Source organism: Berghia stephanieae, chromosome 1 (assembly GCF_034508935.2).
Source record: "Berghia stephanieae isolate SIO BIC M18660-M18661 chromosome 1, UCSD_Bste_1.3, whole genome shotgun sequence".
NCBI classification, from domain to species: domain Eukaryota; kingdom Metazoa; phylum Mollusca; class Gastropoda; order Nudibranchia; family Aeolidiidae; genus Berghia; species Berghia stephanieae.
Window position 1 is genome coordinate 113,230,189 of NC_088360.1, and position 18,283 is coordinate 113,248,471.

An 18,283-nucleotide genomic window follows, 5' to 3' on the forward strand; every position below is an offset into this window, starting at 1 on the left:
CAACCACATCATTATCAATTACTATCTTCTGTACAAAAATGGCAGTTCTGAAATTCAATATGTGTTTTCATCATTAGGAATCTTTCTTAGAGGATGTAAACTCTATTTTGAATTCTGGAGAAGTCCCTGATCTCTTTGACAATGAGGAGCTGGATGGCATTACATTGGAATTGAAAGGGGCTGCATCAGAGGCTGGCATCACGGATACCAGAGCGGCTGTCTATGCATTTTTTATCCAACGCATTCGTCTCAAGTTACATGTTGTCTTAACCATGAGTCCTGCAGGTTTGATGAACCTATTATTTAAATATATTTATTTAAAGAAAATTATAATTCTTATGTTCATTGATCATATGTCATAGTGAAATGTTTACAGGTGTCAACATCTTAAGCGATGGAATGTAATTCATGTTATTAATAATAAAGAGAATATTAAGCATATAATCTTCACACAGACGTTGTTTCTCTTTAATTTTGTTTTAAAAATGTAATTCTTTTTTTCATTTTTTTGTCAGATGAGGGCACTTTTATGAACTCATTGTACCGAAAGCTGTCTCAAATTAAAATTTATGATTATTTTTATATCTTTATATAATGATTTTATGTCACACGTTCATGCTTTAAGATCAGATAATACAATAATTAGAGACCAACTTCATTCTTGGTTCATGAATGATCAATTTCTTTAAAAATGATAGCAATATCTATATACAAAATATGATACTTAATCTTAAAACGTCTTTTTATTTTGACATCTGTGATGAAATTCTTTTCATGTTCATTTATTGTTAAAATATTTGATTTCACCATTTCTAATTTGTTTTTCAGGAGACAAATTCCGTCAAAGATGTCGAATGAACCCTGCTCTTATCAGCTGTTGTACTATTGACTGGTTTGATGAATGGAGTGATGAGGCTATGCTTAGTGTCGCCAAGGTCTTCTTTGCCAATACAGAGTTCATTGCTGATGAATCGAGATACAGTTTGGACGTAAGTTAAGATAAAAATTGAAATCACATAAAAACAGATAGGGATAATATTAAATAGAATTGAATTATTGCTATGGAAAAGTGGGTTCAAAGACGCACGCCCATGCATGTGTCTGTTTGTGTGTGTGTGTGTGTGTGTGTGTGTGTTTGTGTGTATGTGTGAGTGTGTGTGCATGCGCATATGAGTGTATGTATTTGTGTTTGTGTTTCTTTTGTGTGCATAGTGTATGATGTTGAGTGTTTGTCTGATAATACTGGGACAAAACTTACATGTACTATCTATATTTTATGCTATATACAGGATCTGAAGGAAAGAGCCGCTCATATATGTGTGGATGTTCACAAGAGTGTATCAGACATGAGTAAGAAGTTTTATGAAGAGACAAAGAGAAGATACTATTCCACACCTAGTTCTTACATGGAGCTAATCAAACTCTACTCTGGAATGCTGAAGGATAACAAGAATGAATTCATGAGCAACAAGTTAGTTGAAATAATATCTATAAATTTAAGAAGAATTTTATTACAGTAGTTTTTTTTTTCTTTCTCTCGCCATGATTAATAAAACATATAAAACATGCTAAAACGATTGGGTCTGAGTGTCCCATCATTAGTATGTTATTCATTCAAATTAAAAAAAAATGAAAAGAGCAATACAAAATCGACTAATTATATACCTCAAACTGCCTCTATTGAGGAGAGAGAGAGAGAGAGAGAGAGAGAGAGAGAGAGAGAGAGAGAGAGAGAGAGAGAGAGAGAGAGAGAGAGAGTAGAATCATACTTAATTTGAACATTGGTTACTAATAGTTTTACTGCATGATAACTTCTTGTTTATCAATCATTTGATAGAAACCGTCTGAAGAATGGACTGTCAACACTGTCAAATGCTTACACTATGGTGGGAGTAATGCAGGATGAGTTACGGTCTCTTGGTCCTATGATAGTAAAGAAAACACAGGTATGTAGGCAATGAATTTTTAAAAGACAGTGTTAAATCATGTCTATTTATCTTTGAACAAAAAGAAATATGGCAATCTCAGAAAAGAATAAAATACAAAATACGGAACGTTTCGGGCTCAAACCCATTCTTCAGCAAATAACAAAAACGTAAATACATCACTTAAAATCCTGATAGACAGCATATAAATATTTGGCACGTCCTTTCTGCTAGTAATAGGGTTTCGTGTTTGATACTGTGTTCTTTTTTGAAGCTGTTATTTTTATCTTTGTTCATTACTTTTTACAGCCACAGCTTAGTATCTCTTCTATTTATTTTTGTGAGACTTAGATTGATTCTAACAAAAGTCAATGAGAAAATTAATGTCCAAGGAGCTGAAATTGGAATAAAATATTGATTGTTTAGTATAAATTGCATTGCCACATAAATGAAAGAGAAGCACAAAAATGAATAAAGGAAAACAGAAGGCAAACAAATAACACAACCTTAAACAGAGGAAAACTTAACCCACAAATGAAATATAAAAAGTTGGAAATCAAAAATGCTTCTTTTGTATAATCTTTGAGTGCGCTCTCCATTCTTTAGAGTGGTATTAATAACTTATTTATAACCTAAGGTGATTAAATGGGTCGACATGTCTAGATGTTATGATAGTTTATGGTTAAGTCTCGTTACCTTAACATTAATGAGATTTTGGCAGATTCACATAAATGCATATTTTCTGGCTTTTTCTGTACAGTTATTTATTTTTGACAACCCCCCCCCCCCCCAGACACACTCCTCCCCACTCCCCTTTTTATTCAAAAGATGTCTTGGTCTCTGTCAATATGACGGATAAAATCATCTTAACAAAATGGCTTGAAAAATATTAGAATTGTTTTTATTTTTAGAATAATTACAATATATTCTAACAAATCTCAGGACACAGAAAAACTTCTTCTACAACTAGAAGCAGATCAAGAGGCAGCAAAGGAAGTTGAGGACATTGTCTCCAGAGAAGAAGCTATAATGAAGAAGGAGACACAATTAGTTCAAGATTATGCTGATGTAAGTTTTAAAACTATTATCAAAACTTATTTGGACATAGTTTATCAAAATTTATAAGCTCCATTTTTTGTTTGTTTTGTTTTAAGCGGAATTTTTATTTTGTTGGATAAAAGTGTATTACAGAAAATATTTATTTATATCTTTTCCGTTTAAAAAAAATAGGAATGTGAATCAGATCTTGCATCTGTCCTGCCAGTGCTTCGGAATGCGATATCATCATTAGAGACATTGGACAAAGCTTCTATTTCAGAAATAAGGTAGATCATTTTCATTTTAGATGAATAAAATTTGAAACTTTACACAAAACTGAAATGATTCAATTATTTTTTTTTCATTTCATAATCATCTGTCTCCTCCCCCCCCCCCCCCCCCCCCTGTATCACATAACTGCAATTTAAAACTGTGGGGAGTATTTATTGTGTTTCAATGTGTTCCAGTTTGTGTTTGGCTATTAAGTTGCCGTTGTAAATTATTTTCATGTTTGGGTGTCCTTGTGAGTCCATTCACTGTTGTGTGTTGTTCTTCCTGTGAGTTTGTGACGTCACAACGGGTATAAAAACGATCTTCGCTTCTTTTTGGTAGCTTTTCTTGCTACAATATTCATGATAGATTGTTGATTGAAATTAGTCTTACTTTTTCCTATGATTTACCTATCGTGAACCAAAGAGAGAAAACCGTTCACGACAAAACCGTACATGAAATCCCTATTTAAACTTCTTAACAAGTATCCACTTTAATAACATGGACATCATGGTCTTTAAGTTTGATATAATGACGATTTTGAATAATATTTTATGATATTAAAACATCACACAGAGTGTACAACAATCCACCTACCCTGGTGGCCACCGTGATATCAGCTGTTTGTGTACTCTTCCAAAAGAAAACAGACTGGGCTACTGGAAAGCAATTCCTGGGAGAAGCACAGTTCTTGAAAATGTTGCTGAATTATGACAGGAATAACCAGCCAGATAAGGTAGAAAGAATGTTTATTTAAAAAAGAAAATCAAACCAAACATTATTGGTATGTTTTTTTAAAGAAAAATACAACTTGATTTTTTCTTATTATTTATAAGGATGCTTAAACATGATTCCAATGATTCGTTGTTTGAAATATATATATTTTTAATAACACGTATTCAGGGGAATACTGTCTTTCTTTTTGTACCAATGTGTACAATTTTATTTTCAAGTGTATAGGCATGTGTTGAATTTTAAACAATAAAAATATTGAATTGCTTTAAATTATTGGTTGGTTTAATGCATATCATGTCTTATCGTTAAATTTGGACCTGGATCTCTGGGGCCTTTTCATTTTTATTTATTTTTTATCTGCTTTATTTCAAAATTTGTTAGTCACGGGTTTTAAGTTTATAACATTTTACGGAGTAATTGTTTAATGTTTCCATATTCCAATATATTTATATTTAGCATTGATGTTTTATATTTACAGGTGTACACAAAATTGAAGAAGTATACACAGGATCCGAACTTTAGTCCTGAAAATGTTGGTAAAGTGTCCATTGCTTGTAAATGTCTCTGCATGTGGGTTTTAGCCATTGACAACTACAACTCGGTTTACAAAGTAAGCTTTCTTCTGCTCATTAATTACCTCATGTCAATACCTATTTTATATAGACTTTAAAAACATTTTATAGAAAAAGTGTGATTACACTTTTTTAGCGGTGTAAATTCTTTTACTGTCTTGTCATATTATTTTTCAAGCAGAGATTTTACGGAGGTCTTACGGATTTTTGGAGGTCTTACTAGCTCAATTTGTAGAACATTTAACACACAAGCAAATCCATATGTTTTAGAATCTATGTAGAATCTGTTATTTTTCTGACCCATCTGATTGATTAGATCGATCTTCCAGGTCATATCTAAAGTAATTTGTGATAGACTAGCATCCCATCTAAAGGGAGCAAATAGGTGTTTCTGCCCATTCAATACTGCAGAAGTCTGAAGAAGATTTGATTCCAGTTCTTTAAACCGTATGGTATTCTTGGATTTTTTACACAATACTTTTTTATGTTGTCCATATTCCAACCCAATATCCAAAGTGCGTGAGATTTTACTGATATAAACTTTCAATAATTCTTATCTTATATTTTTAGATGGTAAAACCCAAGCAGAAACGGGTACAAGATGCAAGGGAAGCCCTAAAGCTTGCACAAGAAAGCTTGGCTAAGAAACAAGCCAGTTTGCAAAAGGTATGATACTAAGATAATTTCCCTCTTTTTAAAAATCTATAATCTTTAATTTATTGAATGCTAATTCAGATTTGAGTTTCTCTAATTTTTGGCTCAAATGTAACAAATATTTCAATCACTATTGTAATTTTGATTTTACGTAACTAAATAATTGCAATGAACTTTTACATGTTAATGTTGCTTTGTGTTATAAACCAAAATTTTTTATTTTATGTTTGATTTATTCACTAGATTCAAGCCCATTTGAATTTGATTCAACAACAATGCCAAGAGAGTGTCAATCAAAAAGAAGCATTGCACAAAAGACAGGAGTTAACTGCTCTCAGGCTGGATAGGGCAGCTATATTGATTTCCGCTCTTGCAGATGAAGAGGTAAAGGGACTGACTTTCATCCAGCCGCAATTATCTTCATCTACTTCTTGCTAAAACCTTTAAATGTGGTTATATTTTTTAATTTAAAACTTTAATACGATGCTTTTATATTGTAAAATTGTCTTTCTAATATCCAGTTTCGGCTCATCTTCAAGATGATTTTCATTATAATAAGTAACGATGAATCATCTGCCAGATTTTGTGTGACAACTTTGTCTTAAATGTGATGAAATCATTCATTGCTTGTCTTAAGTGCACCCATGATAATCGTGCGTGCTTAGGTAGCTAGTAAAGATACCAAGATGGTTGAGTGAGTAATACATGCACTAACATCAAGTTCATGCCTGGCTTCTGGTATCTTCTTTTAGCCATTGAGAAATAGCTACAGAAAAAAGATGGAGTAGGAAAGTGCCAGTGAAAAAGAAAAACTAAATATTGTGCACAGTGGGAGTCTAATTTAGCGTTTTATAAGCCTCCAGTATTTCTTTTCAGTGCTTTGCAACAATCTTAACCCATGTTTGTCTTTCTTTGTGGGTTCATGGGCCTCTTGAATTGAGCTATGCATTGAGTTTTTATTTATATTATTTTCCATGTCAGGTTCGCTGGTCTCAGTCGGTCAAGTTTTTAGACTTCAGACTGGAGGGACTCGTGGGTGACACGTTAGTCTCAGCTGCCTCTGTAGCCTACCTTGGTGGGTTCACTGCACACTACAGACAGTTGCTTGTGGAAAGATGGCTCACCTTTTGCAAAGATGCTGATGTGCCCATTTCTAAAGATTTCGACCTTGTAAAAAGCATGGTAGATGCAAATCAGGTACTGTCTTTTAATCGCAAACACTGGTTATTTTATCTAATCCTATTGTTCCAATTTTATGTTTATGAGTTTTTATAATCATTCTTTATTTGTATCCTAGTTTTAATCCATTGACTCCTGATATGATTTTACTATCTTTATTTTTTCAAAGAAAGTTGTGAGACGAGTGAACTGGTCATATAAATACATATAATACATACATTTTCTAATTACATGATTTGACCGTAGATGATTTTTCAATAAATACAATTTATCATGCGGCAATAATTGGACAACTTTTTATACTCTCCTTTACACACTCCTTTGCAATTCACACCTTATCATAGATAATGAACTGTCAATGTTTGAAAATAATTGTTTGATATATTCTGTCTAGCTGATGAAATGGCATAATCACGGTCTTCCACGAGATAAATTGTCAACAGAGAATGCGACGTTTGTGAGCAGAGCTAAGAAATGGCCACTGTTTATCGATCCTCAGGGACAGGCAGTGAGGTATCATTAATTTTTTCCTCTGAAATTTTGAATCAACCAGTCATCTATAATACTTAGTCCAGAGTTACTTTTTGTCACCAATGGTTCAGAAGTTAGAGATAACATTCTTAATTTCACATTGTATCTCTCATTTTACACCCCCTCTCCTTTACATACATAATTATTATATTATAAATGAATGATATAGTGCATTTAAAACATAGCTATTACATATATAAATCTTTCTCACGACTTTATTCAGGGGTCTGTTGATCATCATACATATTCTTTTTTTGTTGTTGTTCAAGGTGGATCAAAGAAAGAGAGGGATTGAGACTGAAGATTATCCCAATGAGTGACCCAAATATAATGAGATCAATTGAAAATGCCATCAAAGTTGGTGATCCTCTTCTTTTGAAGGTGAGAATTTCGCATGATATACACATTTTACCTTGATCTAAAAAGTATTTTGTTTAATAGTTATAGATTCACTCACAGACACATTTTTGAATGTCAACGAAAAACTATGATAGCTTTTTTTCTTATGCTTCTGTTATCTCCAACTTCATTGCTTCAATCACGTTTTTTGAAATGTTTATATTTTGTTACAAACTGTAAAAAGTGGAATGTCTTAAAAATCAGCACTTTTTGTCAAAGGACTAATTCTGATTGCCACACTGGTGTGTTGCTGTTATATCATTAGGATCACCCGATCATTGAAAAAGTGTGAAAAAATAGGAATTCTTATTTGTGCAAGGACTGATAAATATAGATATGCATCAGTAAAACGCATTTATTTAAAGCACTTGCCTCACAAGTGAGGGAACCAGTATCATTCCCTAATGCATTTGAGCTTTTTTCCGATCCCTTTAGTCTACCTGGCAATAACTGAGTTTCTAGATAAATATGGCAGTAATAGATTTGCGCCTTAGTGTGAAGGGTGGCAAGCAGTTAATTAACAGAAACTTTGATAAACTCTGGCTTTATGGATCTAAATGTAAGGACCACTACTGTATGATTTCATCATACTTACTATACTTCATACTGTTTCAATTATTTCCTTCGCAGGCTGTATGGACTCTAATTACCAATTCAAATAGTAATAATGTTTATCAGTTGATGTTTGCACACATTTCATCTGACAACAGCTCTAATTCAAATCTTCAACTAGACATTCTTTTAGTATAATCACTCTTTAAATATTGGTTACAACCTATTGTCAATTACTTAATCATACCGTGCCGAGTGGGGTGATGCAGCTGAAAGTTATTTCTATTTTGATAGTATTCTGTCCTGCTATCAGAAAGATGGATTTCCATTCAATGAGTGATTATTTTTTATTAATTATTTTTCTTGCATTTTTATCTTCTTTGTCTGGCACTGTATTTTATTCAGATTTAATATTTTGCATCATTCGGTCATCCTTTTCTTTTTTACATCTTACTGTTTACTTGCTTGTTTGCATGATCTATTGATTATAAAATTGATTAATTTATATATATATATATATATATATATATATATATATATATATATATATATATATATATATATATATATTGTTATTTATATTTTGCTGTTTATAAACATATTTATTGTGATTATCTAATTGGCTCAAGGATGCTGGAGAAGAGCTCGATCCTGCTTTGAGACCTGTGCTGTTGCGTGAAACAACAAGGAAAGGGGGACAACTAGTGATGAAGCTTGGAGATGTAGAGATAGAGTACAATGAGAATTTCAGGTACATTTCATGAGACTGGATATGGTTGATAGTTTAGAAAGAATTATGACTGTGATATTGATAAAGATGTGCATTAGTTTGATTTATGATGATGAGAAACGTCAAATGATGTATCTTTACATGGTTTTATTCTGAAAGTGTAAGGATATAACAAGAGAAGTCTTGTAATAGAGATGACATAAACATGACAAAAGAATTTATAAATCGATTTACTACACCTTTTTATTAGACAGATCATTACTTGAAATCGCTCATATTTCTTGCCATTTATTCAAACTATACTATTGAATATTAATTTCCTGTTTTCTGTTGAATTTTTTTAGATTGTATTTGTCGACATCATTGGCAAATCCTCATTACCTGCCTGGTGTTTTCCTGCAAGTTAACATCATCAATTTTACTGTCACATTCGATGGTCTACAAGAGCAACTTTTATCAGTTGTTGTTAAACAGGTTCGTAAATAACCGACTTAAACCGTGCAATAGTAGACTTATTGTCATATTTCTTCCAGAGGCATAAAGACTAGGGAACCAGAATTTATCGAGGTTTCTCTAGCGCTATACGACACTAACAATTGCTTACCATTATTTTGGTCAGACATTGTTTTTATTTAAAGGTACTCTACGTCAAATCTAACAAATCAGCTGTCAAATCACTTTTAAGTGGACAGAGGGGTCGAAAAAATTGACTCCAAGGGGAATTGATGAAGTCTTGATTGCATTTGAGCTGAGTACTTTACTACATGAACAAACGGGTTCCTAATGCTTGCAAAATTAATGGGGAAGAAAAATCAATGAATACTTCATTAATTGAGATCTGATTTTAATAAAGACTCGAAATAATGAAAGAAATTCTACAAGTGTTTGATAATACACCATTATAATGAAACTATATTGTCATTTATTTAAGTCTTTTTTTAAATTTGCTGAACATTGTTTTGTTTTTGGTAGGAACGTCCGCTGCTCGAACACCAAAGAACACAGCTGCTTGAGAGTATGGCAGATGATAAACAGAACCTAAGAGATTTAGAGGATAAATCATTATCCCTGTTGCAAAGTTCAGAAGGTAAAGCTTGTCTTAATTTTGACTTAAGCTCATAACTCGTCATAAAAAAATATACAATTCTCATTTTAAAAATATTAAATGAAGATATTTAAAATAAATTTGTTTTCCCTCTTTTGTTATTTGGTTTCTGTTTGTAGTGAAATGTTATGGTTCACACTTGTAATTAATATCAGATATGTCAGAGTTTAGTTGATAACAAGGGCCCAATAAAAGACATCATCAGTGGTCAAGAGCTGCGTAATTATCTTTTTTTTCTTTCTAAACGATGATGTACAGGAGGTTGTTAAAAAAAAATATAATTCTTTACTTTTGATTTCATTTTCTTTCTGATTGTAATATTGTAGAAGATGAAGACGATCCTGGTAAGTAAAAAGTGAATTAAACAATGAACTCGACATCCTTATTAACGTCTTGAAATCAAAACACCATAATCATCCCTCACATTCGTAAATGAAACATTAAAAAAAGAGTCTGTGCCTTTATCTCTTTTTGAAATTATAACACCCTTACTATCTTACACCTCAAATAGTAGTAGCTGTTTCTTATAGTTTAATCAAAATGTGATTTATATTAATATATGTCACACCATTTAAACCAATACAAACCTCTTTTCTACTCTTTCATTTTTATCTTAAATTAGCATATACTTTCTTAATATCGAATTGAAGTCTAATTATTACTGTTATTGATTATGTCCCCTCATTAGTCATTATAATGTCGTGATAAGAATTTTAAGATTAATAATATGATAAAAGCTGAAAACTTAACTTTCTGACAATATATATTACCCACTGTGTCAAGCTGGTATGATGTCGGAATGAAGAAAATTGAGTTTATGCCTAAATAACCAGAATTAATAGATATGAGGGTTTTTTTTGTGTTAAAGAAACAAAACTCTGTCTCCACAATAAAGCCATTTATTTTTACTCAAATTTCATCAATTAAGCTTAATATTCAATTCAAAGTATCAGATTGACCCCGACATAAAACCGTTTTGATATGGTGGGTCACATATTTATCATACATCATAAGCCCCACCCTAGTTTTTTTTCTTTCATCTTACTTTGACTCTGATCATTGGATTAGGGACAGCGACAGCAGTTTTATTGACGTCTGCTTAGAATATTTAGGATATACCATATCTGCAAATGAGCGGTCTAAGATTTTACATTGCTTTATTCAACTTTGGTCATGGAATTGAAAAGAAATACATATTAGGCGTTTCTTAAGCTTTTTTTTCTGCTTAATGCAAACTGATATTCTAAATGTGATAAGCATGTGCATTCTATTTTTAGAATCTGAAAGATTGAATCGTTTATTTTGAACATAATATATTTTAGATAAACTATTTAAGTTGACATTTAAAGTGTGCCTTAAAGCTCATGAAATATTTATATCTACGCCTTTTAAAGAATCGCAAAAATATTATTTCCATGATTAGACTTGTGAATTTGAGATCTGGTCTTGAAATTTCAAACAAATGAGATAAGACACTGATCATTTCATTATTAATTTTCCACTGCAACTTACAATATAACGCTGAAGCACCACTTTTATGAAAATAAGTCAATTTATGAAAGTTCCCTTCTACCATTCAAGTTAATATTTCATCTCAAATAGCAACAGCTACTCATTGATGTTATCCCTGTATTTTTGATAGTGCCAACATTTAACTACTTACAAATTTTCATTCTTGCAATTTCACAATTTCTCTGATTTGTTTCATGCAATCCTAACCATCCATCTGTTTTGTATTACTCATTCCCCTATTCTAAAAATGTAATGCTTTGATATGCCACATCTCAATAACAATTACAAAACACTTACTACTTAAGCTTTATTTGAACTGGACGCTTTAAGTTCTGAAATAAACATGGAAATTTCCGATATTTCCTTTATCCACAATAAACATGAAATGTAATGGACAGATGAAGATGAATTGATTACTTCCACAGAAGGAGAATATTATTACATGTTATTACGTAGAAACTAATCCTCTGCTACAAACAAAAACTAACTTGCCTGATTCTTCAAAAATTATACCATTGAGAAAAAAGATTTCAGTTCATCCGACCTTTTGTTTTTTACTCTCATCTTTTATCTTTACTTTTACCTTGACTTTCAAACCTTACTTAAACGCTTGGATTTGAAAGATTTTACATGACTGGCCACATCAAAGTGACTTTGTGTTCTTGTGGTATAACAGTCGCCTTTGGATTGACAGGTCCAGGGTTCGAGTCCTGCTGTATGCAGTGCAAAGTTGAGTCCTTAGAAAAGGCTTTTACTCACATTTTCTCACCACATAATTGGCTAAGAGGATGACAATAACATCAGTTTCTCGGGGTCTGTTTAAGTGAATGATTATGTTGAAGGCCTTGCAAAATATGGACCATTCAGATCTAAAACTATTACCTAACAGCAACAGCGTTTCCTCTGTTAAAAATGAAATATAATAGATACTTTACTCCCTATCAAAATCAAAATCAATTTTTTTTAAATTAATTAATTAATTTTATTTTTGGTATTAAAAAAAAAGATTTAGGTACATCATAATTTAAATTAAATTACAGTGATTTGTACTAAATTTTGCACTGAATTTTTGCATTTAGTTTCTGCAAATGTCCATAAACTTGAAAGTGATTATATGTCATAAATTACTTAAGTAATTAAAATTTTCAAATTTGCATATGTGCAATATTTTTAAAAGGAAATGAAATATGATGACGATTTTGAGTGTCTGTTTCCTTGTTTTCATCTGTCAATTTGTGAATTTTTTAATATGTATATTATTTACAATTCAGAACACATCGAGAAAATATAGTTCTCAATCCGATATCAGAAATAGTTGAAGCATCAAATCTTTTATTTTCAAATGATTTCAGGACACTTACTAGATGACCAGGTTTTGGTTGAAACATTGCAAGAGAGCAAAACTAAATCTCAAGAAATCTACAAGAGAGTGGCACAGTCAGAGGAGACTGAGAAGAAACTTAACATTGCTAGAAAGCGTTATTTGCCGGTAAGAACAGATTTTGCCAAGGTTTATATATGCTCTTAAGTATAAAATTATTAATCAACAATTAATCGTACAGTTGCAAAACTTGATGAGATTTACCTAATCTTTCATTAGGTTGCCACACGAGGAGCTGTCCTGTACTTTGTTGTATCAGAGCTTGCCAACATTGATGTGATGTACCAATATTCACTTAATTGGTTCCAGTCCATGTTCACCACCTGCATTACAGACACATCCACTAGTTCCATAGGTGACGATGCCCCTGATGAACTCAGCAATAGCTCTGGAAGCCAAAAATTTGCTAGTGGAGTACTCAGACCGTCAAGTGCCAAGAGTATAAAATCCATGCACAATGAGAAAGTGGATGAAGGTATGGCATCTGGAGAGATCGTGTGATAGATTTATTTTGATTCATCAATTTTATCCTGCAATTGTTTGTCTTTAAAAAAAAAAATCTGTATTTTGGACAATTGCCATTTATTTAATTCTTATACTCATTATCTCTGACATTATATCCATTACAATTGAGTCTGTTGACATTTTATTGGCAGTTTATCAACATGCTAAAATATTGTTGTTTGAAATTTAATGCATTTTCTTTTTACAACGCACATAAATTGGATAAATCACATCATTTCAAAAGTAGAGGAAATCTTGTCCTAACTGTTTAAAAACAACATTTAGGAAAAAAAAAAAGAATCTCTGAAAAATAATTTAGGAATACAATCACTGTACGGCATGGTGATGTAGTGGTATTACACTTAGCATGTGATCTGTAGGGCATTGGTTCGAGTCCTGCAAAGATGAGTTATTGGAACATGCTCTTTACTCACATTTTCTCATTATACTCGTATAAAAAATGCGCACCTTAGAGGTTACAGCCTTTTTTCTGCCTTAAATATGTTATTGTAGTCTCTTACAGGCATCGTGTCTCGTTCCAGACATTCAGTGTTCTGCTTTCCGTGGTTTTTTGTTTTGTTTTGTTGTTTTTATATATTTTTTCTCTACGATATTCACCTTGACGGTAAGGAAATACTCAGTCTAAGTCATCCGGTTTATTTGAAGAGGAAGAAGAAGAAGAAGAAGAAGAAGAAGAAGAAGAAGAAGAAGAAGAAGAAGAAGAAGAAGAAGAAGAGGAGGAGGAGGAGGAGGAGGGATGAGGAGGAGGAGGAGGAGGAGGAGGAGGAGGAGGAGGAGGAGGAGGAGGAGGAGGAGGAGGAGGAGGAGGAGGAGGAGGAGGAGAAGAAGAAGAAGTTCCATACAAAAATTCATGTTTTAGTACTTATTTTGATATTATGTTGATATTTTTTTCCTTCTTGCTTCAGAAGTATCAGATCAAATTAGTATGGCAGCGGCGTCAGAACAGAGCCAGGAATTGCAGGTTCATCTAGAGAGTATGATAGAACGCTTGACCTTCAACATCTATCGTATTGTCTCTGTTGGGTTGTTTTCTGTCCACCAGCTTATTTTCTCTTTCATGATTTGTTGTGGAGTTATGCAGGTTAATATATCTTTGTATTTTAAATGACTCATCATCATCATTCGTCATCATCATAATCATCATCATCATCATATATCTTCTGTGTTTATGGGCATGTGTGAATGTGTTTGAGCATGTGTGTTTCTGAATGTTGTGCGCTGATGTGTTTGTGTGTTGTAAGTGCCAAAGAATTAGGTGATAAATAAAAAAAGACCATATTTCTGAAACTTTGAAGGCCATAGCTATATTGCAATAGCTTACCGCAGGAAAGAAGTATTAATTTATTTGAATGTCTCTGTCTAAAGTAGTGGTTAATGGGCTATTATATTAGCTATTTTGGTAATAATTTCTGTTAACATTTTCCCGCATGTTTCATGTGTTTAAAATTAAATCAGTGCATGATACAGTGCTAGATAAAGCAGAGAAAAAGATGCATAGTCTGTCTGCCACAGAGGGTAAATGTGAATGGTGAAAATGATTATATCTGAAAGTGTTTAAGAGAGGTATTAGATTAGGTCTCTGATGTAAATGCATTTTCTGACATTTCCAGGCAAATGACAAGTATCCTAGTGCAATCACGACAATGGAAAGTATCAGAGATAGTGAATGGCATCTCTTTCTCCATGGAAACATTACTGCAGCGTTTCTTCAGGAGGAATTAAAAACTAGTGATGAAGGTAAACTGATAATTTATTGAAATCATAAACCAGAAAAAATACAAATTGTAATTGTCATTTGTCAGTTACTAAAAATAAAATAAATAAATAAACAAAAACAACTAAATACAATGTTTTAGAATAAGGACTGTTGTTATCGTTTTCTCTTTTTTATATTAAAATAGCTTATGCAATATTCAGTCATTATAATTTGAAAACTAATTTTTTTCATCAAATTTTATTTCAAAATATATTTTCTTCTTTTTAAATTAGATACTGATGCTGAAACCCCATCACAACTCGACAAGCGAAGAAGAAGCTCAACAACATCATTACCAGGAAGAAAAGAGTCCGTGAAAAACAAATCCAACTATCCCAATTGGGTGGACGAGTCGGAATGGAAACAGTGCCTACATTTGGAAGCCACTATGCCTTCCTTTGACATGTTGAGCAAAAGCCTAATGACCAATCATGAGCAATGGACAGCATTTAAAAACTCAGATGACCCATTCGCCTTGATGAACGAACCATATGTAAATGGTAAGAACATGGCATCACCAGACACAATACTTATGCTAAGTGTTCTTCTTTATATTAGGTTAAAAAGAAAATTGTGATATCCATTTTGGCATGCATTATTGCACAATCTCATTTATCACTGCACCATGGTTGCTTTAAATTTGTTAAGTTTATCAAATATATTATATTAAATAGAAATTTTAAAAGATAAAGAGCGTATGTGCACCTTTTTTTTTTTAAGGGCCAAATGAGGCTGGAACTGTTTTTGATTGGACATTACTCACCAAGTTTCAACGAATGCTTTTGATCAAGACTCTTCGTCTTGAGATTCTTTTGGCATCATCTACACAATTCATACAAGATCAACTTGGAGCCAAATACCTATCCAGTGGCACTTTTGACCTGAGAGAAATCTACAAGGAGTCGATGGCCAAATCCCCTCTTATTTTTATCTTATCATCAGGTGAGAGATTGTTGTGTTTTAGTAAATCATTCCCGAATGCTTAACTTTAATGTTAATTTTTAACTTACCTAATTGTTTGTTTTCAAACTCCAAGTAACAAAATTCTTCCTTTAACAATAATGTGAAATGAATTAATTTTGTTCCTAGATGTGTTTTTATTTTTTGTTTTTTTTTAAAAAGAAGTTTAAATGAAGCGAACTGTTGAAAATGAATAATTATTAATTTGAATATTTTTATAATCAAAATAAATTTTAAATATCATCATACAAAAATTTCACTAACATTTAACATAAAGTAATTTTCTTGCTTAAATACATTTTTTTAAAGTTTTTGTTAGAGGGTACGTTGTAAATATTGTATTTTTGGAGGAGAAACGTGTTCACAGGCCTGTAAATCTACCGACTATTGTCGGATTTCAAACAGTACGATTTTGCTCTATAAGTGCTAATATTAAATTTTAATAAATCAATAATAATAATAAAATTAGTTATGTCAAAGAACAGAACCAATAAAAAAGAAAACAAAGGAGTTTTATTTCATTCCTCGAAAAAATCAGATTTTATTCCGTTTCAAATACCGACTTAAAAAAAACAAAACAAAAAAAAACTTTTTATTTGTGACATCGAAGGCAAAACAAAACTAGGCCGCCTACCAGTTAGCTATAATATTATGCCACCTACACACTCAGCTAGACATGGATGTATTCACTGCCTGGCTACTGTGCCACAGCGAGCGAGAGTGGGTCGCAAAGTTCGTGCGAGTCGTCGAACACACGCCTAGTCAGTAAATAACTAGCACGCACAGAAGTGTGTCGAATCGGACTGGAGCATTTGTCTCTATTTTGCTACAGACACACATGCATTTCTCCGTCCCTTATCTGTTTTTTGCTATATTTCATTCTTTCCGTCTGGATGTGAGACAGAAGAGAAATAATACGAAACAACTATTTTTCTTCGAAATATATATTCTTATTCGAAAGCTCTCACATGACGCACCACCTCTTCTTCTTCTTCGTCATCATCTTCTTCTTCTTCTTCTTCTTCTTCTTCTTCTTCTTCTTCTTCTTCTTCTTCTTCTTCTTCTTCTTCTTCTTCTTCTTCTTCTTCTTCTTCTTCTTCTTCTTCTTCTTCTATAAGAATTAATCCACAAACAGGAGCGAAGATACTCAGCTTCCTGTGTCAAGCACTAGATACACATCCTTTAAAAGGGTAGGAATTGTTCTCTTCCTTTCATTTTACAACTAACTCAGACCTGGGCCCACAACAGTGGGTAGTCTCTCAAATAAGTGGGACTTTTTTTTTTGGTAGTATAAAATAAGGACCTCATTATAAATAAGTAGGGGAAAGTGACATGATTTGACTAGTCAATTGACGTGTCATATCTGTGTTGTTTTTATTTTTTAATCCATATTTTTGTCCTGTTGTGTCTATTTTCGCGTGTTCAAAAAGTTCCGACAATTTTTTCACCAACCATTTACAGGCCTGTGTTCAGCATTTGTTCTTTTAAATCTAAGTGGGCTTTATGTGTGGATAAGCTTCAGTGTAATATTTGCCAGTTTTTTATTTTAATCTCTGAAATTTCCTACAGCTTTGGAAGAAATAAACTTCAACATATTAAGTTCGCAAATTTATAGAAATTGCAATTTATGTGCCATTGTTATGGGCTTTTTATTGCTTTTTGTCTTAATTGTATTGGATAAATGATACTTCTTTTTATGCACGAAATATGAGTGAAGAAGCCTGCTGACAGACTTGATAGTGATAAATAATAACTACAATTTTTGAGTAATTATTTTGCACTGCATAAGGATATTTGAAGGTTTTGTCTATAACGACTATGTCATCCACTCACTATACTGATATATTGAATTTGTGCTCTTAACATTCCAGGAGAGGGTAAGAAAAATATTCAGTTCTTATAGTTTCTTGATATTCGACTGGCTGTGTGATAAATTGTAATTCATCCGAATGTGCAAGAAAATGGTTAACTCTTGAATGACCTATGATTGGAAATCGGCAAAACAAGCTTCATTTTTTTTCTTTTTTAATAAATGCTGTTAAACCTGTATTCTACGGGCATTGTGCATTCTGAGTCAAGTATTTTCTGTATATAGGTTTCCTCATGACAGAAATGACCATCATCAACCGATTATTATTATTATTATTATTATTATTATTATTATTATTATTATTATTATTATTATTATTATTATTATTATTATTATTATTATTATTATTATCCTAGAATTAATCGCAGGCTTTCGAATGGCATAAAAAATTCTTCATAGAAAGTTAACACCCCTACACAAGTGTCCACAAACACAGGTTTAACTTTATCGGGGAAAACCTATGTTCTTATAAAAAGTATACAAACAATGTTTGCATCAAACTACTTTTGAATTACTTGAGTTTTATCACACAGTCTTGATTCATTACTCCCATACTGTATTTTAACTATCATACAATTTGCACATTTTA

At 32.2% G+C, this 18,283-nt stretch overlaps 1 protein-coding gene across 3 annotated transcripts in view; it reads left to right on the plus strand.

The window, feature by feature from the left end:
* LOC144962766 (dynein axonemal heavy chain 6-like) overlaps window positions 1-18,283 on the plus strand; it is an 88,063-nt gene that overhangs the window by 57,145 nt on the left and 12,635 nt on the right. For 2 of the 3 annotated variants that reach the window (XM_078896004.1, XM_078896005.1), the window contains 23 exons: window positions 78-285; window positions 829-989; window positions 1,290-1,471; window positions 1,838-1,946; window positions 2,868-2,993; window positions 3,156-3,250; window positions 3,810-3,969; window positions 4,447-4,578; window positions 5,111-5,206; window positions 5,438-5,578; window positions 6,176-6,391; window positions 6,768-6,886; window positions 7,174-7,285; window positions 8,485-8,606; window positions 8,930-9,059; window positions 9,558-9,672; window positions 10,017-10,034; window positions 12,555-12,691; window positions 12,803-13,058; window positions 14,014-14,189; window positions 14,719-14,845; window positions 15,098-15,364; window positions 15,585-15,806. In XM_078896004.1, coding sequence (XP_078752130.1) covers window positions 78-285; window positions 829-989; window positions 1,290-1,471; window positions 1,838-1,946; window positions 2,868-2,993; window positions 3,156-3,250; window positions 3,810-3,969; window positions 4,447-4,578; window positions 5,111-5,206; window positions 5,438-5,578; window positions 6,176-6,391; window positions 6,768-6,886; window positions 7,174-7,285; window positions 8,485-8,606; window positions 8,930-9,059; window positions 9,558-9,672; window positions 10,017-10,034; window positions 12,555-12,691; window positions 12,803-13,058; window positions 14,014-14,189; window positions 14,719-14,845; window positions 15,098-15,364; window positions 15,585-15,806 — 3,427 coding nt within the window. The remainder of the gene's footprint in view (window positions 1-77; window positions 286-828; window positions 990-1,289; window positions 1,472-1,837; window positions 1,947-2,867; window positions 2,994-3,155; window positions 3,251-3,809; window positions 3,970-4,446; window positions 4,579-5,110; window positions 5,207-5,437; window positions 5,579-6,175; window positions 6,392-6,767; window positions 6,887-7,173; window positions 7,286-8,484; window positions 8,607-8,929; window positions 9,060-9,557; window positions 9,673-10,016; window positions 10,035-12,554; window positions 12,692-12,802; window positions 13,059-14,013; window positions 14,190-14,718; window positions 14,846-15,097; window positions 15,365-15,584; window positions 15,807-18,283) is intronic. The other variant, XM_078896006.1, reaches the window with a different exon arrangement.